This window comes from Psittacula echo (genome assembly GCF_963264785.1).
Source record: "Psittacula echo genome assembly, chromosome: 6".
Lineage (NCBI taxonomy): Eukaryota > Metazoa > Chordata > Aves > Psittaciformes > Psittacidae > Psittacula > Psittacula echo.
Window position 1 is genome coordinate 70714348 of NC_137743.1, and position 24505 is coordinate 70738852.

General features: G+C 38.8%; 1 protein-coding gene across 1 annotated transcript in view; it reads left to right on the forward strand.

The window, feature by feature from the left end:
• Window positions 1-24505, forward strand: part of PPP1R1C (protein phosphatase 1 regulatory inhibitor subunit 1C) — a gene marked incomplete at both ends in the record, with an annotated part of 53825 nt that continues 29320 nt past the window's right edge. The window contains 5 exon segments of the mRNA XM_080621751.1: window positions 1-135; window positions 138-260; window positions 2514-2574; window positions 22352-22389; window positions 24151-24211. Of these exon segments, the coding sequence (XP_080477877.1) occupies window positions 1-135; window positions 138-260; window positions 2514-2574; window positions 22352-22389; window positions 24151-24211 (418 nt within the window).

Sequence of the window (24505 nt, forward strand, 5' to 3'; positions counted from 1 at the left end):
ATGTGCAATAAGGGAGCTGCTCGGCTCACGCAGATTCCTGTGCTAAGTTGGGAGTTGCAGCTGTTACTGAGGAGCACACAGCCTGGCTGTGAGGAGGGTGCCCGGGAGAGGTGCAGACCAAGTCTCAAGCTCCAGGCTCTTCTCTTCTCTTCTCTCCTCTGACTCACCTCAGCACCACGATGGAGCCCAATAGCCCTAAAAAAATACAGTTTGCTGTGCCACTGTTTCAGAGTCAAATAGATCCTGAGGCAGCTGAGCAGGTAAGGAAGATGAGTTTCTTTCACTGTTTTGAGGGAATGGGGTAGGAATGGGGGCAAGGTGTGTGGTCAGAACAGGTAATACTTGTGGCCTAAATGCTTTTCTAACTTACATTAACGTAACTATAGTTCAAATGCTCTGGAGGTTATAGCGATGTCTGGATATACCAAAGAGGGAGGGGGATGTGTCCTCTAGCCAGAATAAGGCTTCTTTACGTTGGGCAGGTTTTTTCAGTATATATGTTGTGCCTTTTCTGTAACTGGACTTGTACCCTAATACATAATATGCATCCTCAAAAAATCAACTGACGTATATTATTTTTACATCAAGCAAAACATGAAGCTGATAATAGGTACTTAATGGAAATATTGTGCAGGAGACAGCTTACTTACCATTCATTTTAACATGAGAAAATATAGTTTATGTTTTGCACAATAGTTATCACTTCAGTTATCTCTTATATTTCTCTTTTTTTTTTAATATGGTCTTCTTTATGTCATTGTTACAGGGTTTTGCATATTGAAAAATATATAGGTGTAGAAATATATGTGACTTATGTCAGTGTTGAAGTTATGTGTGTGCTATTTTAGCTTTTGATTCACTTCCAAAACATAGACATACATATATATAGCAATACAGATGTCTAAGGAGGAAAAGATATCTATTATTGAGTACAGATATGTGTAGATGTGCATACAGAAGGACACAGGGAATTTTATGAGAAAAGCTGGATAAACTGTAATTAGGTGACCCCGTATATTCGCTCAGCCCGAGTCCTTCTCAACATATGCTTCTATTTTGGTAAGCCTACTTTTAGATGATAGCAGGGGAATGTTATAACCTTGACAGTTCTGTGTCATTAGCTATGAAATTATTTGAGCTTTAGGACAAGTATCTGGTTTCCTGAACATTCTGATGTCATGTCTCTTAAAAGGCAGCCACCTTTACTAGAAAATAAGTTTTGAGTGACCACTCAATGAAGAAATACTAGAAGGGTGCAGGAGAGAATTGCTGCAGATCTTCATGTGTCCATAGGTACTTCTGCAAAATGTCCATGCTTTTTGTAACAGTCCTGCAATGAATTCAAGCAGGATGTGTTTTGATATTTTTCTGAAATCTGTGAGAACCATAGGATTAGGATTTCCCAGAATTCCCATGGCTTTTGAAATGCTGTGGCCCAAATTCTGCCCTGCATTTATGGGCAGCCCTTTTTTTCTATTGCGACTTTAGTCCCAAGTGCGATACAGTTTCACTGTGGGTATGTGATGAAATTAAAGTAGTAAATTCTGCTGTCAGCTACAGTTATGCTAATCTGAAATAAACCCATTAACCCTGATGATGTAATTTTCCACTTACACCTCTGAAAGCAAAATTTGAACCCAGCTAAATACAGATGTTGGCTCAGCAACTAAAAAAGAACAAATGCCCTGACATTGAGGCTTTGTGTCTGAACGGTTTCTAGCTTGCATACTCCTGGTTCCTCTCTTAAATTCTATAGAATATCAATAGCTTGGATGCTTTAGCAAAGCAACACAAAGCTTTCAAAACAAATGTATGCATTATAAGAGGGTAGTCCAATATCATGTAGTTCAATGTCTGTTAATGGAACAAAAGCACTTAACCAAATAAGCTCTGAATAAGAATTGCATCCAAATAAGGATTATATATTGATATGAAAGATCAGTTGTGTTGTGCTCTGAAAATATTCTTTTGAAAGTCTTAAGTATTGCTTTTCTTTTGTTAAAGAGCAATAGTAACATCTCTGGCCACAGCTTAGAAATATCATAAATTCATTGGAAGGCACACAGTATCAACTTGCAAGTGCACTCACAAAGCAGTATTATTAATGATTACTTGTGAGAGGTGTAGCAGTACAAGGTATTCGTGCACATAAGCACACAAACTACTGCAATAATTTTCCTGACTCAATGCTAAATGGCAATATTTTAAGATATGACTGATACATGTCAGCAATACATGCCCGAAACCTTATTCAAGATGACTGCAAATCCTAAAGGTATTTTGGAAAGCTCTTCCCCATGCCTTTGTTTTCTATGTACAAGCGGCAGCATGACCCAGATCACTGTCAGCCCAGACAAGCAGTCAGTAAGACAGTGATGTGCTGCTGTTCTTTAAGTATTTAGTTTTTTAACTTTGCCTGGTCTATACTCAGGAGGACACCCAAAGGATTTTTTACTTTGCTTTATGTGCATAACTGCAATCTAATAAATCTCTTTGTCTTATGCCTGTTACAGATCAGGAAAAGGCGGCCTACACCAGCATCCCTTGTCATCATGAATGAACATGTGCCCCCGGGTAAGTGCCTTAAAAGGTAACGTGCCTTTTAAGCCATTGAACTTGTATACACAGGCTTGTCTGCAAATTGGTTTTAGTAACTACATGATTTTAAAAATCCAGCATTAATTTCATAGCACTAAATATCAGATAATGGATCTTAGAACAGTTTGGAGTAAACCCCATAAAGACATGTAACTTCTGGCCTCCAGATAATGTCAATAATTTTAGGATTTTATTCTCCATGTAAATCTTTCGTTGCATGTACATGGGGAATTAATATGACCCAGATCCAGCACTTCCATTCAGGAACATTTTCTTTCCTTGGCTGGATACTTTGGAGGCCTATAAAATCCTAGTCCTGCTTCTCCAGTCTCTAGATATACCAGGGTGGCTCCAGGGCTAATTCAACTATGGGAATTGCTTCTGCAGAACAGGTTGCTTTCTAGTTTTCTGATGAAACATATGATGCCTGGTTTCATTATTCCTTTTTAACTGTGAATGCACTACCTTCACCCAGCACTCCTCCAAAAGATTTGCTGTAGGATGGGACAATTAAAGTTTGCAACATACTTTGTCACATAAATGCGACTCCAGAAAGACTCTAATAAGCTGTTTAGAGAGTATTATAAGCAAGAAAGCTCAGGAAAACTGATTACAGGAAAAAGTCCTCAAGACATAGTCCCTTTAAAACATGCTACCTGCTTTATACCAAACTTTTATTTGTAGTGCTCTGCAACGATTTTTCCCATCCTTATCTCTTCATCACCTGAAGCTTTTTTCTACAAGCAGTTCAGGCTCTTTCTTACTAGCATGTCTCTAAGGTTGCTACTGTGTGCACTGGTACCTCAGTAAAATAAAATCATCTTAGCTCTATTAGGATCTCCACTTACTGCGCTGTGCTGATGGCCTCCAGTAGCTGAACTTTCTCAGAAGTGTGCAGAAAAAACCCTTTAGAGAGCCCTGCTCTTGGGGTTGAGATCTCTGTAGCACAGCACACAGATTAGGGAGGTTCAAGCATGGCATATGGCTCAGGTTATATTCTTCTGACACTGAGAGTGACTGACACATTTGCTGAGGGGCTAACACCAATCCTAGTTTGTAGAGTAGCTTTCTGGCCTGAATTTCAGGCAGTTCAGCTTTCAGTAACGTTGCATGAACGATCTGCCTTAGACTGACTTTCCTTACCTTAATGAGATCTAGAGCCTCTGTGTTGCTGGGACTTAATTTAAAGCAAATTCACCTTGACTGTTGATTTATTTTGCAATTCACTTTGTACACTTTGTACTGTCATATTTCCTTTTATAAACAGATACTTGGTACAGTACCAAATCAAAGCCAAACAGAGAATAAGAACTCTTTTTAATTTACAGGAAATTTTACTGTAAACAGTGGTGCATGTCTGTTATCTCCTTTCCTGCAATGTTCATAATAAATCTTTAAATAAATCATTTTTATTATGAGTCAGAATTGCTGCAAATATCAGGCAACTTCCATATAAGCCCAAGAGTTAGTATTCACCTTCACTTGTATATAATTATTTATTTAGATATTGTCCCCTCTTACTAGATGCTGGGAACTAATAGCAATGAAGGTATTCTTTGGTTAAATTATAACCTTGTCTTGTTTATTAATTTTATAAAAAGTTGGGAAAAATAAAATCTTTAAAGCACCTTCATTTTCCTGCACCTCACCATGTGGTTCATGCATAAGCATGTGCACGCATCTTTCCATATGGTATGCTTGATATGGACAAGTGTTTTGAACATGTAGTATGCACATGTAGCTGTGCAAATCTGCTGAATACAAGGGCTGCAAAATCAAATTGGACAAGAGCTTTACAACGGAAGCACAAACAGGAACAAAATTCCTTATGGTCCTGGTCTTGTAAGGGCTGTACAGCTTCTAAAATTATTATACCTTCAACTTTCATTGTATACCTAATCCTAGGGGCTCTTGACACCTTGCTGGTTAAAGCCCAAAATGCTAGTCAGCTATTGGATTTTGAATATAATTCAGTAGGATGCTGAATAACAATTTGCCTCCAAAAAAGTGAAATTCACCACTGCATATGGTTGCAGTCAATAAAATAATAATAGTAAGGGTGTTGACTTCACACTTTAACCAATCACTTTAGAAGCGTGATTCCCTAGGTCAATAGGGAAACTGAGCAGCAGAAGATTTAAGTGATACTGTCAAAGTCACCTATTAAATTATAGCTGGGCTATACCAGAATCCTGTATCTTGTATTTTATGTGCTGGAATGCTCCCAATTCCCTCATTAGGAGCAAACAGCTAGGGAAAGATATGCTTGCAAGGGTTTGAAATGTGTGTCCTAATGCAATTCTAAATGTTTGGATGCCCTGCAAAGCTCATTCACATATATAAACTACTTTTATTTTGTAAAACAGAGACAGGCATTTTCTAAGAATCAGACTTTTCTATAATCTTCTGTTGCAGCTGCTTCTGATTGCAGCAGGAAAAAAAGCAGCATTTTTGTGGTATTCTGGTGTCTGGATACAGACCCATCTGGAAACCAGAAGGCAGTAAAATGCCTTTGGACGTTTCAGAACCTCACAATAAATTCAGTTTGAGTTGTGCTGTACAAATATCTAAAATAGTTGTTTTCTTCTAAGTCTTCTCATCCACCCCTTATGTCTACTACACTTTGACAGGAATCTGTCTTCACTGATTTAGGTCAGGTCCTTTGTGCTATAAAGTGAGGATAGAATATCTACTAAGGCTAAGTCATTTTAAACCCATGACTGCTACTCCAAAACTGTATGAAAAGTCTGCTTGGCTTCTTTACTTCCAAGGAGACAGTGCTAGACCACACTAAATGATCGAAAGATAGGCGGTAGGTATGACTGAAGGAGCTAATATCCAGCCTAGTATCATTGACTGGTGCATTTTCTCGTGTTCACTCTGGTTGGTACCATATCTAATTGCAATCAAAATCACAAAAGAGAAATCTGAATTGCAGCGGTAACAGTGATTGAGGTGGACAAAATGAGCTTGTGAAGCAGCATAAGTGAATAAACCCTTAACTCTTTCTGTAAGAAGTGTTCTGTAAAGTGCTCTTTGATGGGTTGTATGTCACATCTGAGCAGAGAAGCTAGTGCTAGCAAACTCAGTCTAGTTATGAAGTTAATTAACTCTATTCTGCTTCACTTACCATCAATGGGGCTATATTTTCCTGAGCATCTGATATTTGACTTCATAATATCTAATCAGTTTTACTTTTATTTGAAGTTATAAGACCCTTTTACTATCTGTGAAAGCAAATACAAATATTCATGGACAGAACTACAAAAATTTTCAGCATCTCATCCTGTGCAGGGTGCCTCCATGGGTTACTGGGGTAATCCATTTGTGTCCTGCTATAACCACAGTTGCTCCATGTCTGTCATTTATAAGAAAGAACAAAACATATGCTTAGTTTTAAAGACACATTTAACTATTATGCTGCACAAGGACTTAATTCAAAAATTGCCAAAGATCTCCTTCTTCCTCTTTTTCTTGCAATATCATTCAAACAAACAGAAACTGTGTGTAACCGTACCCTGAAAGCAACCTTTTCTGCACTGCCATAAACCTCCTGTCACCTTATCAAGCATAGCAGAATAGATGTTAAAATTTGTATAATCTAGAATAAAAGTCTGACCATGCTTTAAACTAGCAGAATATCATACTGCAATAGCTCAAGAAAAAGCTGGTGACATTGTAGTGATGGTGAGAGAGGAAAGCATGCCAGGCTCCTCAAGTTTAATGCTATTAGGGCTTGCTTTGATCAGAAGACAATGCCAGTTTGGCTTTGTCACAGAGCCACGCAATATCAAACAGTCTGGCTGGCAAAGGCTGTTCAACTTGTGCTGAAATGTTCAATCTTCTTGAAGTATTAGAATATGCATAAACACTAGGATGAACTTTTGCATTTCTGAACTTTTTACATTTTTGCTGTTTCCAGCTCTCCTTTGTGCTCAGTTGCCTGTTTTGGCTTCCTTGCTTGTAATGTAAACGTTACTTGGTGTTTGGAAATAAGAAAAAACGTAGCAATGTGTTTTGATAACTGCTGCCTTTTTGCATTTTGCAAATCTCATTTCAAGGCAGCAATGGTATATTGTCACTGCAAAAGCAGTATAAAACATGTATTCCAAGTACAACTCAGCATGTCTCAGTTTTCTGAAGACTGGAAATAACAACTTGAAGATAAGCAAGCTGTACCTGTTTCCAGACAAGGAACTTGCTTGCAGCTCGTCTTTATTCACTAGCAGTTTTTATGTCTTGCTCCCAGCTGATTTTCTGCTGTTCAGAGAGGAATTCATGCCTTTCAGTTTACTGCCATTGCCTAAAGGTCTGCTCTGAGCAGCCTCAATATTTGGTGCAGTGACAAACAGCATAGACAGATTGGTAGTGGAAGGAAAAACTGTCCTTATACCTGTGGCAATCCCATGACAACCCAAAGTAGATTAGAATTTTGGGGTTTTTTAATGCTAAATTGGATCTAGATTTTCTCTGCACGATAGTTACCACATGTAGATGTGCTTTTCTAATGATGCAAACTATATCAGCACCCCATCCTTGAGGGGATAAATGTGACATGCTTTACCCAACATTAACTTTTGTGACTAATATCTGTTAGATTATGCTTCTAGGTGATTGAATGTGTTTCGTTTATATCTAATAGTCACCTTTTTTTTTCTCCCAAGACAAAATAAACTGGGATCCAAAAAGACCTACTAAGTAGGAGGCAGCTGTTTCTGGGCATTGTAAAGCAGTTCTGCTACACTTTCTCAGGCAAAAGTCTCATTGAAACTTGAATTAGCAGAGAGCTCCTGGTCTCACAGTTCATGAAAACTGATATGTTTTTCAAAAGCTTGAGATTCTGTTAGAACACAGTGCTTACTTTGGTTCAGGAAATAGAAAGTGAGTAAGCCAAACAGCAGCTGTTTCCAATTGCAAACTTAGGTTTCTAATGTGGTAATAAAGCATTCAGAAAAGCAACACATTAATAAAATCTGTCATTAGCTGTATTTTTTTGTGTCAGACTAGCTGGCTTTTCTATATGCTGTGGATACCATTTAAGTGTGCTGCCTGTTTTTATTTCAGTCTCGGAGTTTGAGGGGTTATGGCAATAAGCAGTGAAAAAGTTTTGCATCCACTCACCCTACAGGACCGGTATAGCTCAGTGTACGTTATCAATGGCACCAGAATGCTCAGAGATCAGGCACTGTTTGTCACGACAGCAAGGACCTTCATGTTCTTTCAGCCTGTGCTGGAAAGGACTATCTGACACTGTGAAACAATGAAATATATAAAACAAACATTGCATAAGACCTCTCTGGTATTAGATGAATTACAGAGATGAAAATATCTGTCCTTGAAAATATCCTGCTGTTTGCATGCTGATGTCTGACTGCAAATGTTCAGTGGCAAGCTGCATCCCTTTTTATTACCTACATACGTTATTCTTAGATGCTCTTTCATTTGGGCTACTTTGAATTTATTCTGCAGTTCAGGTTGACAGAAGTCCTGGGACAACCCATAGCATAAGTTCCTCACAAATACGCAGTATGAGTAAAGACTCCATGATGTGATCCATGAAAACAGAAAGTTCAGTGACTTTAAAAGAAGAAAAAAAAAGGAAGGAAAAAGTCAGGAAACTGTGCTTGAGCTGTTTATAACACAGCCAGAAGCAACAGCTCACAGGTTCCAAACAGAAACATTTGATTAAAAAGGAAAAAAGAATTTTTCCTTAGTGTATTTCATTAAAATGGTCCATTTTCATGATAGGGTGAGGATTTTATATGTCATTGCCATCACCTGCTGAAAGAGCTGTCATGCTCCCTGCAGTATGGTAAAGGCAACAGGCCAGAGAACAAGTTTTGAGTTGGTTGGGATGAACCAGGCACTGCTGTGTCCATCTGAAAGGTTATCACCAAAGCAGACAGATGCATTTTCACTATTTTCTGAGGTCATGAACACACTAGCTCACAAATAGAAACATTCCCTGGGAACATTTTAGTCATTGTGTAAAACACATAATGTGAAACAGTAAGAAACGCGTACTATTTGTTATGCGATCCAAGTAGAGTCTGGACTGTCTCTTTAGTCAGTAATGCTGTAATGAGGAAAGGGGTCTCAAAACTACTCAGAGAAGGTCAAAACAAAAAGGTGTTCTGCGTGGTCTGGTCAAAATTGTCTTTTCTTCATTTTTTGTGTTTATTTTTATCCATGCTTCCTTCATTTTCAGTGTTTAATGGCAACTGCAAGGTACATTTTACATAACACATAATCCTTATGAGCTTAGTTGCTTCTACTGACTATGGTCTAGTTGGCCGAAGTGACTGAATTCAGTCAAAACAAGGATGAGTCCTTCTTGTTCGCTGGAGCCTGCCTTCCCTTTGTGAGACAGGGGAGCATAGGATGCAAACACCGCCTGAGAAAGCTCTGGTATGTGGAAAGGCCTGAGCTAGCCCAGCAGACTGGAAACAGAGGTTGGATAGTCACAACCAGGACTCAGATTTGTGGCCTAGATCAGAGAAGGGGTGCAGCTGACAGGACATGAAGCCAAACCCATAAGTTTTTCTTGCTCCCACTAAGAGTGGAATTGTATTAATACGTTTATCTCATTTCGGCCTTAAATCCCCAACAGGTGAATTGATGTACTTTTTCATGTATCAGTGCAGCTAAGCTCCTAATGTGTACCATGACATTACTTGTTCCTCTTGCTCCCTGCCTCCTGCTGGGTTTGTGTTGGAAGGGTCAACGTCCATGGAACTATCTGAAAGTGAAGGAGATATTTTTAGAGTTGAACCTTGTACTCTTCATCTGTTTTCCTCATTCGTTATACAAAAGCACCATAGAAACAGCCTTCTTCCACCCCAGGAGATTATTTGCAAATCATTTTTAATATATATGGCTTCATGTTACAGATCTCCAGCTGCTTGATTATTCAGTGTCAGAACTGATAAGATTTCAGAATGTTTACCTCTGTTATCACCTCAGTGCATATTAACATGACAAAGGGTTATGCCATGGGTAACAGAATATCAGTGTGCACAAGTGCTTAACCTGGTAAGTTACTTGGACAGGTTCTCTAACTTCATTGCATTCATAAGGCTTAACATTTTGCTAGAAAAACCCTAACAGATGTACACTGTGCCAAATACTTGAAGAATCATAGAATGATTAGGGTTGGAAAGAACCTTAGGATCATCTAGTTCCAAACCCCTTGCCATGGGCAGGGATGCCTCACACTAGACCATTATATATCTCCAATAGTTCGCTCTGGTGAGAATTCTAAATAGATGGTGGATTTTCTATTTAAAAAATTAAATGCATAGGTGTAGTTAACTACTTCTTATAGTACTTAAGCAGTATTTAGTACAGCTACATGAGTATAAGATTTAGGGGGTTGGTAGCATTTTAAAAGAAAAGAAATGTTTGGATCAAGATATGTCCAGTTTAGCCTGTGGCAAACATTCTGTTTGTATTTTGAGTGTTTTTCAAAAATAGTAAATAATTTTAAAGGCTGCTTGAAATTAAGTCCATTTAAACATTGTAAAACAAAAGGTTTTGAATAAGGATGTCAAAGTAGTTTGTTTTGAGATACTTCAATAATGTGATAATACTGATATTTTATTTTTATTTTTTTAACCTCAGGTAATAAACTAAAATCCATTAATAAGTGTTCAGGCTTTGTGAGGGGGGAATAAACCAACCCAGGCTTTGTCTGACCTCAACTATTTAGTACTTAATGCAGCACTCATTTACCATGGTGACGTGTGCGGAATAAATAGATAATGCAGACAGATGAGAGAGAATCCAGCTTTTAGCACTAACCTCATTATGTTCAGAATATTGGGAAGGGGTTGCACTTAAAACATCAATCAAGATAGCCCCGTTTATTGAGCTTTCAGAGATAAAATTTAACTCTTTATATGGAGTACCTAAAGTTAAAACTTCCCCTCAAAATAACACAGAAAGCAGGAATTTCATCAGTTTGGACTAAACGCTAGCAGACACTCTAAACAAAACAAAGCTATCAATCATGGCAGAGTTTTTTTCCAACTACACAAGGCTGCAGAAATTCAGAGAGTTCAGGGAGGTGTAGAGCTTAGCTTTGCTCTCCTGTGAGTCTGAGCTGTGTCACCAGGTGGTGGAAATGAGATCAGCTGGACCAGCAAAGTCTCTTTTTACTGAAACCAAAGCAGTTTTAGGGTAGTATTCGACTCTATGTTTATTGGAAGGAGCTCTGTTCCTCTATTTTCTCCTTCTCCCCCTCAGAATGCTATTCATGTGTCTGTATATAAAATCATCACTTCTTATATTTTTCTCAAACAGCTATACTGGAGCACCAAGAGTATATCATAGTAGAAGGAAGCACAAAGTTACATGCTCACTCTTTGCTTATGTTTGCCCTGAAATACCTGAATGCAGACGTACCAGAGAATTAATGTCTTGGCATTATTCACCTTGTGGAACCAAACCACACTTGCAGAGTTAGCAGTGCTAAGTAGACGAATGTGCATTTTAAAGGTCATGTTTTTCACCTGAGGCCACGTTCTTTGTTCTGATGAGACAAGCAGAGAAGGGTCATACTGGGCAGAAAATGGGCTTGAGAAAGGCAGATAGAAAGTTCAATAAAGCAGTGAACTGTAATGCATCCTACAGTACTGCTTCCCCTGGTACCAAGACATCACATAGCCTAAACCTTTCAGTACTGAGCCTCCACCACCCAGTGGCTTCTGGTGACAGTATTCCCTTCAAGTCTTTTGGAAATTCCCTGCCATGGCTGTTCTCAGGCAGTGGCAGAAAGCATAGAAGATCTGGATGAACTTTCCTGCTCTTTCCTTGATCACCACCAGCAGCAGCACCTCCGGAATCAACCACTCTGTAGCTGCAGCACTTGCTCCACCTTATCCATATTAGGATCTGCAGGACCGCTACAGAATCAGGGAGGAATTTAACCTACACGCCCGGCTGGTCTGAATGCCACATGTTTGTATTACTAAATGCTATCTTATAATCTTTTCTCTTTGAAGTGAATTTATGCTGGTAAACTAAGAAATGACTAGGGGTAGGAGGGAAAAAATACATTTCCTTTTAAAGAGTTGTGTTTCAGAAGATTTTTGATCCAGATCAACATTATGTTTTTACTGTCTGTTTTTGAAATATAGTAAGCAGACAGCACGGCTGTAATTGTTTAGAAATGTGCTTTCAAGCCTCCTAAAATGCTGATGCTAGTGCGTGACTTACTTAGGCTTTAATGTGTACAGCACTTCTTGTAGGAGGGTGTGGAACAACAGCTCATTCCACAGGAATCACAGTGAGGTGTTTCTCATTGTGACTGTACAGATGGAGTTGTATAAAACCACAACCAGGGTCACCTCCGTCTCTGGTATTTAGTGGGGTTAGCAGAAATTCTGGAAAAAGCCTTTGGAAATTACAGCTGACTTTGAGTTAACACTGACTGCCCTATCTTTTCTGTCCCACCTAGTCGTGCTGCTGGTGAGAATGAGATTGTGAACCTCATTTTGCTGACTGTTTGAAAGCTTAGAAAGCCAAACCATGAATGAAACAAACAAAAAAAACGGTAGTTGCATCTTCTTCTTGTAAAAAGAGTTATAAACCCCAAGAAGTACTATTATTAATAGCACACTTAATTCACACATAAGATTGTACACGTGTGCTAGGAGCTTTAATACATGTACATTCTAATCACAAACAAGCCACAAGCAGTTGGCCAGGACTAGCTTTACAACACATTCTGACTGAAATCCTTTATGTATTATTCCAAAAGGAAGGAAACTGCAAAGGCAGCAATAATAATTACTGGCTAAGGAAGAGTTTTATTGTTTTGTATTTGTTTTCTTCTCCCCTGATAAATGTCACTTTCCAGAATGTGCAACACACAACTTCTCAGCTGTGATATATTTTATAGTGGCTTTATGAGCTATAGCATGCTAAGAAATGTTTGACTTTTTTAGTTTTGGCTGCTGTTTCTGGGTTTTATTTTAGAAGAAATTTATTTTAGAGCACTGGTTCAGCTCACAACTGAGAAAGGAACTGCTTGCAGTGATAGCTATGGCAGCTGTAACTCCACTACAAAGATTGCAGTCAGTGGGTCAGTTCTGAGCCATTTTCCTTCACAATTGATTCCTGCATATGAAGCTATTAGGTAAATGTTTATCAGAGGACTGGATAGTATTATGTTTCTGGTAACCGTAGATTTTTCTTCATGATCTTTGCCTTAGCTGTGTTTTGATCTTTAACCTCTTCAATATGTCCCTTGAACACAGACTGAACACAAATAAAGCAAGCAGCTGAAAAGTAACACATTACTAATACTACTCAGTATTACTCATGAATTCACAACTCTGGGTAACTGTCTTCTCAAGGTATGTAGCTTCCTTCTGTATTTGAAAATACTCAATGAACACATTAAGTCTTTTACACAAAATGATACCTTGACTGAGTCTATTGACAAAGTAATTACAAACTATTTGGGAAGGTTTTGTCTACAAGCTTTGGAAATATTTGGTAAAGCAGTAGCCACTATTTGCAGACATTTAGTAGTCTGGCAGCATGTTTTGCTTGGGCACGTTCATTTCAAGGTACATCTCTGCTTTTTGAACCTCTTTTTCTGAGTGTTTGCTGACAGTCACTCAATGGCTCTGGCTCTCCTCTAACCTCTCAAAAGCTGTCTTCACCTCCACTGACCTCCTAGTTCCTTTTTGCGAGTCTTTTCTTTCCCTGTCAGGTTTCAGGCCAGGTGAGGTTACCCTGTGAATGTGGAAACTGACCTTACTCCGTGCAGAAAAGATATAATCTTTATTGACATCTGCTTTTGTGTTATAGTAGATTCTGTGTCAGTGTAACCTTGCAATGAGGTGAGTTCTCCTTCTGCACAGTTGGACAAACTTTAAGACACCACGTTGTGTTTTAGGTCAATTTTCAGTCCTTGTCCTTTGCCTTGTTCCATCTCTCTGTGAAAAATCTATTTTTCCAAGGTCTTCTTCTAGCTTGATTGGCCCTCCAGCACCACCCGGGGCACTCAGAAATGCTTGCTATCAGGCTCCTCTTCTGCCTCATGCCAGAAAAATCGGTCTTTATTTTTTTTACCTGGTTTACTTTTATTTGCTTCAAGAATAAGGAAATTTTTCTTATGTATGTTTCAATCTGAAAGAGAGATTCGAATTTTTCCTAAATAGGTGTGCGTAAAAGAGAGTCATATATAGGTTATCACGTACCTTTAAAGTTTTACTTTGCACATTTTGAGACTTTGGTTTATTACCATCAACCTTCTGAAAAGGCCAAGGATTTTAGATTTCACATCACTTATCACACCAGTTTTCTTCAGTTTTCTCACTTGTTTTTACTTAGGTGAGCAAACTAACCTGTAATTTCAAAGATGCCATGAATATGAATGTGACTGTCATTACTTAGTTCACTTCATGAGCAAGAGTTCTTATTAAGCACTGACTGGAGTTCTTCTCCAGCTGTACTAACTCCAGTGCTAGTTCATTAAATCCCTACAAAGTTCTGTTTTCCCTGCTCTGTTTTGCCGATGCAGACCACAGGTTTGCCACAGGATTTGCGCTGTGTTGAACTTGGGTGCTGGACTCATTTTGTCTGGAGCACTGTTCAGACCCCCTTAGCACCCAGCCGAGCTGGGCACTGACAGAACTCCTTTTTGTGGAGGGTCAGAGTGTAATAGGCAGTGCAGGTTTGTGATTAAGCTTAACTTTGTTGTGCTGGAAAAGGAACAAATAACTTTACTGTTAACTAAATGGTATTATTTGGAAAGGAGTTAATTTAAGGGTGGTCTGAAGCAATATAGAGGCAGTCCCGGACCTGGAGTTTCTGCGCACAGTGACACCCTGTGGTTTTGCCGGAGGTTCCTCACGGCTCTGATGCCATGAGTTCACGCTGGTCAGCTGCAGATCACATTAAAAGTTTAGCTCAGAGTCATTCCTGGTAATCCCGTAAGAGATTTAAATTGGGTCCAGAAAATGTCTCATCTGAGAGATCAAAGGGAAAAAAGACTTTTACTTACCTCCTTCTGGCTCCTTTTACTTAGTAAGTTGTTCTTTGAAAGTGTCTCCATTTCCTTCAGCAAAGAGGAGTTTGTACCGCTTACAAAGCAACTAGAAGAAAGCAACTTCAAGCCTACCACTGTTTATATTGTGACTTAAAGTCAATCTTTACATTAGTTACCCAAACAATATTTATTTCTAGTGTATTTCTGTCTTGGTTGATTACTTTCTCTGGGAAGACCTGCCAAGTCTGTAATTGTCCCCATATGATGGATGAAGGAGTTACTGTCAGGAAGGTCTGCTCCATGCTCCTCACTCACCTGGCCATCTTGTAGAGCAGGCCTACAGAACCGGGCCTCCTGTGCTAAGGGGAGAAGAAACTTCTGCATGGAATAATTTTTCATGACAGGCTTTTCCATTAAGCCTGTTTTGTGTTCTACCGTTCAAAGCCAGGACAGTATCAGAAAATGCCTTACAGAGCTTGCGGTAGCTGGAAGACCAGAGGTCTTACTTGGAGGAAGTGTAACTCCAAGAAGTCAGACAGGACAACCCAGTGCTTATTAATAAGAAAGGAGAAAAAAATTAAATTTGAATTCTCTTCCGGTGTATATTTTGAGAAGCATTATTTGATTTGTGGGACTTATTTAGAATTTGTTGTATATTTAACAGGGATGAAGAATGACAGGTTGGAAACAAAATGCTTAAGAGAGGGATGATTTTTTGTGCTTGTAATAATTCATGACTGCTCTGTGGTAAGGCTGCAGACCTGATTCATCACTATTATATTGTAGTTTAATGCCAGTGAAAGTAGACTGATTTGCATGAGTCTGGCATGAAACTGAAATAACAAGGTGGTGAATCAGGCACTGTAACTCCCTTCTGAGATTCGTATGATATAAACAAATACATTTAGATTCACATTTGAGGTCTGTAATGTCTCCAGTTTCTTCCAAACCAGATTATAGTCTCAGAATGTATGTTTTTAAAGATATTTTGATCTGTGTATTTTATGAAAGGTGGTTTTATTTCATATTCTTATAGCTGTGCAGTTGAAAGTGAGTCCTTAGGTACTGTCTGTATGATGTTTAGAGAAATAGATGCTGTTTGGGTCAAATGCTGTTGTGTGTGCTGGGAGGAAGATGATGATCATTCTTTTCATTTAGAGGTTGACTTTGAGCACCATTAAAAAAGATTTGATCTAACAAAGGAGATTGCTGCCCCTAATCTCAGTGCTAGAAATGGCTACTTGAATATTGAAGGTGGGAAATACAGAGCTATGTAAATATAAATGGGTTAATTTACCTGGAAAGAAAGTTGTAGGTGTCCAAGCAGCTGATTCATCCGGCCTGTGGCATTTTATCAACTGGCATTTTATCAGCTACAAAGGGCTGGTTACAGTCAGGAGCTCGCTGGGAAAAGCTACCCTATTATCTGTGAGACAGTGACAGAGGCTTCTTGGTGATGGTGCTGTCAGGGTAATGTGAGACCTTTTCCATACTACATACCTTAACTGCAAACACCTAACAGAACAAGCATGCAAATGCTTTTATATATAGCAAATTCCTCTTTGCCTAAGTTGTTATTAATATTTCCTATACAAATCTTGTTATTAGTGTTCCCTAAAGGGCCAGACAGTAATTTAGATGCTGATTAGTGTGTGAGACGCAGCAGAACCACAGTGTATGCACTCTCTTCTCAGCACCTGACCGAGGAAGAGAGCAGACCTTCCAGCTGCGTTTACCTCAGCAGCCAGGATACTGGAGTTTAATGAGGTGCTTCTGCAATGTGAAGATTTTCAGAAACATATATTCATACAAGAGGGCTTACCAGGATATTTCTTCTGTAACGAAATGTAATTACAGCTATACCCCTAGTCAAGTTTGCATTGATAGATATAGGAAAATAAAAACCAGCAAGCAAAACTCAAGCAATTAACTACATAAGCATTTTTTATGTTTGCCTTTTTGGACTTCTTTTCTTATGTCAGTGGTTTAATAGAAAGCAATGAGAAGCTAGCTGATCTGCCAATGTGTGCTTAGAACTCTGGCAAGAGCAAAGCATTAAATATTGTTTGATCTTACTTTTCTGGAGGAAAAGAAAAGTAGTTTTGATAGCAGAGAAAACCAAATAACATTATGCCAGTCAATTCCTAAATCAGATTTCAATGAGCTTGTTTTAAAATGCCAATGGCAAATACAAATAGTGATGGTCAAACGCCAGTAAGGCAAGCTGGTAGTTTAAAAAATATCCTTATTTTACTGATGAAGAAATCAAAATGTGAAATAACTGAAACCAACTTTTCAGAAAATTTGGAAAATAATCCACTTCTTTTCTTAGTTCCTTAAATTGTGTGGGTCTGTGCTATTTAACTGTAAAGTTTTGAAACAGGTGATCTGTCTTGGTGCACAATAAGCACACAGCAAGTCTGGGAGCCAAGCTCTGCCGCCTGCTGCACAAGCACACAAGCATCCCGCAATGCTGCAGCAGGAGGAGAGAGCCACCCTCTTCTTCATCACAGGAGATGGTTAAGTGGAGCCAGGAAAATGGTTTTCCTTTTCTAAATGTGTGTCACCACTGAGCATACTGATCAGAAGTGAGTAACTGGTTAATTTCTCTCACATTTTTGAGAGAGAAAGCTTTGGTCATGGACACAGTACTGTTTGGCCATGGATAGATTTCATCAAAGTTAATGAAATGAAACTGGCTGAGCTATTCCATACCAACAGCATTCTCTGATTCGTCTCTCTCTCTAGTTTGGGGTGTCCTGCACTAAATGCATCTACTTTGCTGTCTCCTGTGACACTGTTTATACAGGGGTGGGCAGGATTATGAAAAAGGTCCAGACTAACAGTGACACTATGTTCTTAAAGTCTCTCTTCAGGCTCCTTTCTTTCAGATTCAAACCATTCTTGTTTAAACCAAAATCATTCTTTAACTAAATGCTGTTCTAGGTATGCAGCTCATGGGTTATCTCCACTACCTGAGCAATTTAAGAGTACTGTATCTGTAATTTTAAAGTGAAAATTTAGACACTATGACAAAAACTAACCAAATCCAAAGCCCTATCAGCCCCCTGTGATTTTTATCTGAAACTCCTCAGCTTTGTTTTCCCAAGGAAAATTCCAGACTCTCTACAAGCTTTCTCCAACAATTATACCACCCTCTTACTGAGTTCCCTTTGTGTAAAAGCCGGCCTCTCTGACCTGTTCTGTTCCTCCAGTGCCTGACTGAAACCCTACAGAAAAGGCTTTTATTTGCTCTTGCCAAGAAGAAAGAAAGCAGGGTACTTAGCTGGATGAGATAAGCCTTTGCCGGAGGAGTCCACTGCTCATGGGTGATATCAGAGGCCAAGTCTTTTAAAATAGGTCACCTCTTGCCCTGTATAGCTGCAACAAGTGCATTAACATTATCCAGTGGGAGAAGAGGCAGATGAATTTTGATCTTACTCTAAAACAACCACAAGGCTTCCCCCAGCATGGCCATGCCATTTGTGCGACAGTAGAGATTCACAGAAAAAGCAATTCGCAACATCTAGTGGTTGTCATCCTGGCCATGACTAGTCTCTTTCCACTTGGTTCCATTCTGACCTCATATAATGACACCTTTGGGGTTTCAAGGCTTATTATATCAGCTTGGCTGAGCGGATGTGCTAATAATTACTCAAAACAGCTCTGCTACCAAGAGCATTTGGGAGACAAATCTCTTGATGTTTCCTCCATATTTCAGCAATAAAGCAAGGCCAAATCTTGCAGGTCTCCCTGCAACTGGGGGAGATTTTGTCATGAGTAAAGAATAATACTTAAATGTCTATGCTGCAAAGGGCTCTGTGCAGCCTCTGAACCTTCAGAAGTGCCTCTCCTTAAAGAAATAAGGCTTCATTTCAGAAAATCTCTGCGCAAATCCGGACTGATGACTAAATATCCTTTAGATTGAAGCTTTCATTGATGAACATGGATGATTTCTCTTCCTGAGGACACTGACTAAAGCCTGAAACTCTGTTTATTTTGCCAGGTCCTACTCCAGTCTACAAAAGGTAATGTTCACATTAGCCTCAGACACTATTCACACAACAGAGGTGAAAGTCCTCAACTTCTTTTTCCTCAGCACAGGTGTAAAAAACCTCTAAACAAAGCTCCAGTCTTATTTTTACATCCCTCGACTTTCCAGTCACTCGGTTACGTACAAATCTGTTCTCAGCTCTTCATATGATTTCTATTATACAACCTCAAAAGAAAAACACAAGAACTGTCAAGAAATTACTTCAGTAATTAGATTCCTGACAGCTAACTGGAGCAGCCAAAAATAAATTACACTGGAAAAAAGTATGTGTTGAGATGTGGAATATAATACAGCTGTATTGTGTTCCGCAAGCGATGTTATGGTCTGTGAGGGAGGAAAACAGAGTACCACTAAAGTCTTCTTCCCTCCTGGCCCCCAAAAGGCAGCAAACCTGTAGGGAGAACCTGTAGCTCTTTTCCGAACTCTGTAGCTACAAACCTGTAGCTCTTTTCTACTAAGAGCTTTGGTTTTGTTTCGTGTAAGAGAGAAGTAGCTGATCACTTGAATTCATTCTTATTTAATTACCTAGTTAAAAACATGATAAGCAAATTTCTCATTCTGTATAATTATGACTTTTTTTCTGAGCAGAATCCTGACTGCACATTAGTCAATGGAACCAAAGGATGCTGAGACAGCAGGGATTTCATTCTCTCCTGTGAATCAAGTGATATCACAGTCTGATAATTGTTATTTAGTTTCTGATTATTTTGTGACCCCTCTGAAGAGGGATTTATGCCCAAAGAGTTCAGCTTATAACTGTCAATGGATCTGAGAGGGAAATGCATTGTTTTTTAAACTTCTTTAGGTGGACATGTCCGATTTGCAGTACCTAATTGATGATGTTCTTTCTTACCTCATATCTTCCATTCTCATTGTAAATTCTGTTGTCACTGAGATTTTCTACATGGAGTCTCTTGATGCCAGAACTGTTGCAGTGAGAACATCAATTCCCACAGGTATTGACTCACAAAAGGACACTTTGTTGCACATGCTTTCACTAATATATTTAGACTGCTTTCAAATTGTTATAATTTACACTGGAAAAACACTCTTCGCCTAAGAAAAAATGTTCACACAACTATTAATGTCATCCTTCAGTTAGACCAGGATGGCTTTAAGTATTTCCTCAGGCAGAGACCTCTTGACTGAACTCCAGCCCACACTGCACTCCAGTTCTGCTCTCTGTCACCACTAAATTCCCCCTTTTATTTCTGCTGCAACATCATTACCCCCATCTCTCAGTACTACCTCAGCTACACACAGGCACTTCTATCTTCTTTCCATGTCTCCCTTGTCTTTCATCTTTTCTTCCTCCTCTACACAAAGATTTTTTGTTTGTTTTCTGCTCTCTGCCTCAGTCTGTGGCACTCAGGAATCTCAGCTTCCCTTGTTCCCGTTCCTTGTCACTGCTCCTTAAAATCTGTACCCTCCATTGAGTCTTATCCATCAAAATACCTGTCAAAAATAAGCATGCAATGGTCTTTTTGTCCTCAAAAATTAGTGCACATCAAAATGCACTATTCAGCAAACTGCATCTCCAACCAGCTCTACCCTTCACTTCATCTCACAACTCACTTGAAACACTTGTTGTCTGCTGCTTCGACTTAGTCTCTTTTGCTCCTCTAGGTTTATTTCCAGTCTCTCTTTACTGGATTTGAAAAACTGATTTTTAGTGTAATTCATTCTTAATTTTCCATGTTGTCTGATGCTATTCACTGGCACTATTTGCCCTTTGGATACGAATGATTTCTCTAACTTCATACATCACCAGTTCTTGTTCAAAAACTTGTCTGTCATATGAGGGATGCTACCTGAAAGGAAAGGCTGGAAGCTTTCCAGTTCTGTTAGGTGTAATGTCACCCCACTAAGGACACTAAATGGGCAAGTCAAAAGGGTTGGAGTTGCGCACATCCTTAGGAACAAGACCTGAAGTCTGACAAGGCTTCTGATTGCAGTTTTTGTTCATTACACAAGTGTCAGCTTGGATCTACAAAACATATTTTTTATTTGGGCAATTTTGGAGTTTCAGGAAGGAATGGGACATAACTCACTTTTCATTGTTCTCTGCTGTAGGTTCCTGACTTTTTCAAATTTCAGCCTCCAAACTAAATGCTGAGCTAAAAGCAATCCAGTATTGAATCCCTGAAGTCCGTGTGAGTGTCTTTGGTACATAACTAGTAAGAAAGATTACAAGAACAGAAGTAATAATCCATTTAGCAAGCCTAACTTCGTACCCCAGAGTGCTTTACAAGGTGCATAGACACTGCTATATTTAAATAGCCACTGCTGTACTTATTTACAGGTAGGGTAGTCAAGGAAGAGATTAGTCACCTTACCAAAGTTCATACAAATGTCAATGGCAGGAACTCACCTCCTGATTGTCCTGTCTAATTCTGTATCTGTGGGACCATGCTTTAGTAACCAGCACTGTTTTCAGCTACACTTTAAACTTTGAGTATAAGTCTTCTGAACATCTTTCATATAAAGGTAATGGGAAATATATACACTGAAAAAAATCAGTAAGTCAATTAATGTTTGCAAGATGCACAGGTACAATGGTAAAAAACACAATAGAAAATGCAATCCGTCTGTCTGCACTGACTCATCCCTTCACACACAGCACAGTACAAGCAGCCAATATCTAGAGAACAAGTTAGATAAAATTCTATTGTCTAGACCTAATTCTTCCCTCAGACTTACATTTGCAGATCTGCCACACCTCAGTGGAAATTGCACAGAGATATCTGCAAGTGGGAAATTTCAGAAGGGGTGCTGGTATAGTGAGAGATTGACGTCTCTGTGTTTAAAGGCATCTTCTTTTAGAGCTCTAAACTACTGTGTATCAAAGATCTTACATGATCTTTATCAAGTGTTTGGGACATCGTCATTATAAAACAGACACCTTCTGGCCACTAACTACACCAAGACAACAACAGAAAAATAAGTGAATCTCATGCAAAAACTGGTTAAGTGCAATGGTTAGAAAGATCTTTGACCCTCCTCTGTTACATATGATTTTACTTTGTTGTTAAGACATGTTCTCAGAGACATTTTAATTAGAAATTTCTGCCATGCCTATAGCCCAAAGCAAATTAAGGGAAGAAAAGTAAGGAGTTTCAGGAAAAATTTCAATCCAGTAATGTTATGAAATTTTTAAGGTGATTGATTAGTCTTTGTTAAGCTTCAGTTTGCTAATTTTACATATTACTGTAAGGCACTCTTTACTACCAGTATTGGTATGCTAATAACTGAGATTAAATTCTTCTTATTATTTGAGTCCAGTAGAGATGATTGTAAGCTTCTTGCACACTATTTGGCAACCAAGTCTTTTCTGATCATCAAAGAAAGCACAGTCCCTGGACAAAACAGGGGCAAAACATATGCCCACGGCCACCAGGGAGCACAGACCCCTGCTGAGAGCCTGGCCAAAGGACCTGCTGATAGAGGCACTCCATTGCTTGCTGTAATTCGAAGACAAAAAATGGGAGTTAAGTGCTTTAGACACAGTGCTTATGTCTAAATGCTAATCAGAGCCTCTGGTTTTCTGAGACAGACAAAACAGAAAGAAAAGCTGTAAATCAAAGGAGTATTTTATTATTTACAATAGTTCTGTAAGGTTCAGGGCAAAGTCCCAAGGGTAAGTGTTGAGAAACCCTTTTGTACTAACTTTTCTCTTTTCATGTCTTTTCTTCCACTAGAAAAAGATGAGAAAAGAACAAATATCTCACAGGCAGAGGTAAGTGATGTTGTGGGTATTTTTATTTGAACATATTTACTGTTATAATAGGTCCATGGCTAAAAACCCCTTTTAAACTCACTGATTTATCCTTGTTAATGTTTTCATTTGCATTGTCACACCATCTTTAGTAACACAGCCTTTTAGGAGCCATCACTTTCAAACTAGGGCTGTGTAAAGCTGTGTTGTGTCTCAGCTTGGCTGGCTTCCTCTTCTCCCTGTAGCAAGGAACTAGGAAAGGCAAATTTCCCTTCTGCCTTGCTTCCATGCCCTGGAAAATCACAGTAAACTTGCCTCAAGGTGACCCGTCAGCTCACCTTATCCAGCATTGCTTTGGATCTGCAGATCACTGCTGGTCAACAAAAGCCTTGCAAATTCCTCTCTTCTCTTCCCATCATTTGCCAAGCCTGCAGCAGGAAGTGCATTGATGTTGCTTGCAGATGAGTTAAAAGTCAGCTCCTCTGATCTCATTTTCTAACCTCCCCTTACATAGTTCCTGCAATTACCTGATCTCTTTCTCCTTCACCCGGTGCTCAGAGAAGCAGGCAGACCTTTACATAGCAGTAGGAGGTATTGATTGGTTCAAATTTGGACTCCAGTACAGACTTATAAAGATTTACTGGGTCTAGGATCAACAAACTATCCCACAGTGTTTATAAATAGTTTTCTCTTTCAAAAGAAGACAATATTTTATTTATAAATCTTATGGTTCCATCCATTGTGATAAGATAAGGCAACAGTATCGGCCACTTCTGTGAAAGTGGTTTTCTTAAGAGCTGTCTCAAATGTTCCTTGAAGAAATAGATCTAATTTAAATTCACAGACTATATACCAGCCAAAGTACCCAGGGAAAAGGGAATTTTTAGCAAATATTTGGGAAAAGGCAACATCATTATGACCAAATACAAGTAGGAATTGGTTATATGACAAAAAACTAAATTTGCTCACACACAGCCTTTTTTTAACCTTTATCTTAGAAAAAGCAGTTAAATTGGTATAATATTAGACACCAATTTAACTGCTTTCGTTTTGCAAAAGTTGCTCTGCCTTAGCACTGGAATGTATTCCAGTTAATTTTTGCTAACTATATATTGATATAATTATACTGCTATTACCATATGTTTAATTTTAATACCATTATTTTGGAATAATTTATCTTTCGTGCATAGGTGTGATTTTGAGGCAAGAAAAAGTTTAACCATGTCTGAATATGCCACTTAAATAGGTCTACTTGGACACTGAGTGATAGGTTGCTGAAACTATTATTTAAGGAGTAATAGAAAACATTGGAAAAGTATAGGGGAGAGATTGTCCATTTATTTATGTAAAAATTTACATGTTAATTTCAATACTACCTTACCTATACATATAATCGTTCATTACAGCATATTTAATTGGAATATTTGTTAATGTATATTTGAAAATATGTTAATATATGTAAAAGTTTATTTGCCTGTTAAAATCACTCTCTACCTTAATTTCATGCTTAATGATATATTTTTTAAGAGTGAAGGGTAAGTTTCAGTACTATTGTATCTGTTTTGCCTGGAGCCACAAAGGTTGCCCATTAAACACATATTTTGCCTATCTAATGGAAATCATGAAAGCCTGGGAGCTGACATCAATTTATGCAATATGATTTTCTTAGTAAGTTCTCAGATTGGCTCATGCACCCTCTGAAAGACCCAGAGCTGCCATGAACATAAAACTCTCCCCGTGCCCATCTCTTACTGCCTCTCTCTGTGTTTTGTCCTTCCCCAGTCCCAGAGTGCCTCTCCCAAGCAAAGGAAGCAGAGCGTCTTCACCCCACCTGCCCTCAAAGGTACTGTGCAGGTACTGTCTCTGTCTCTTGAGCCGTGGCTCTGTGTGTTCTCTCACAAAGGGAGCAGCACAGCCTTGACAGGTTCATGCTCTGCGATTGCTGTTTTGATGCTTTGAAGCGACTATCTGGAGTTGACCATCTGCCTGATACTGACCATCCATTTACCCTCACCACAGAATCTTGCAGCAGTGGCAGTTTGATTATTTATTTCTGAAGCTTCTTTTTGCAATCTTGATACTTTTATTAATTTGATGTAACCAATAATTCAAAGCTAAACTTTGAAGAGAACTCCTT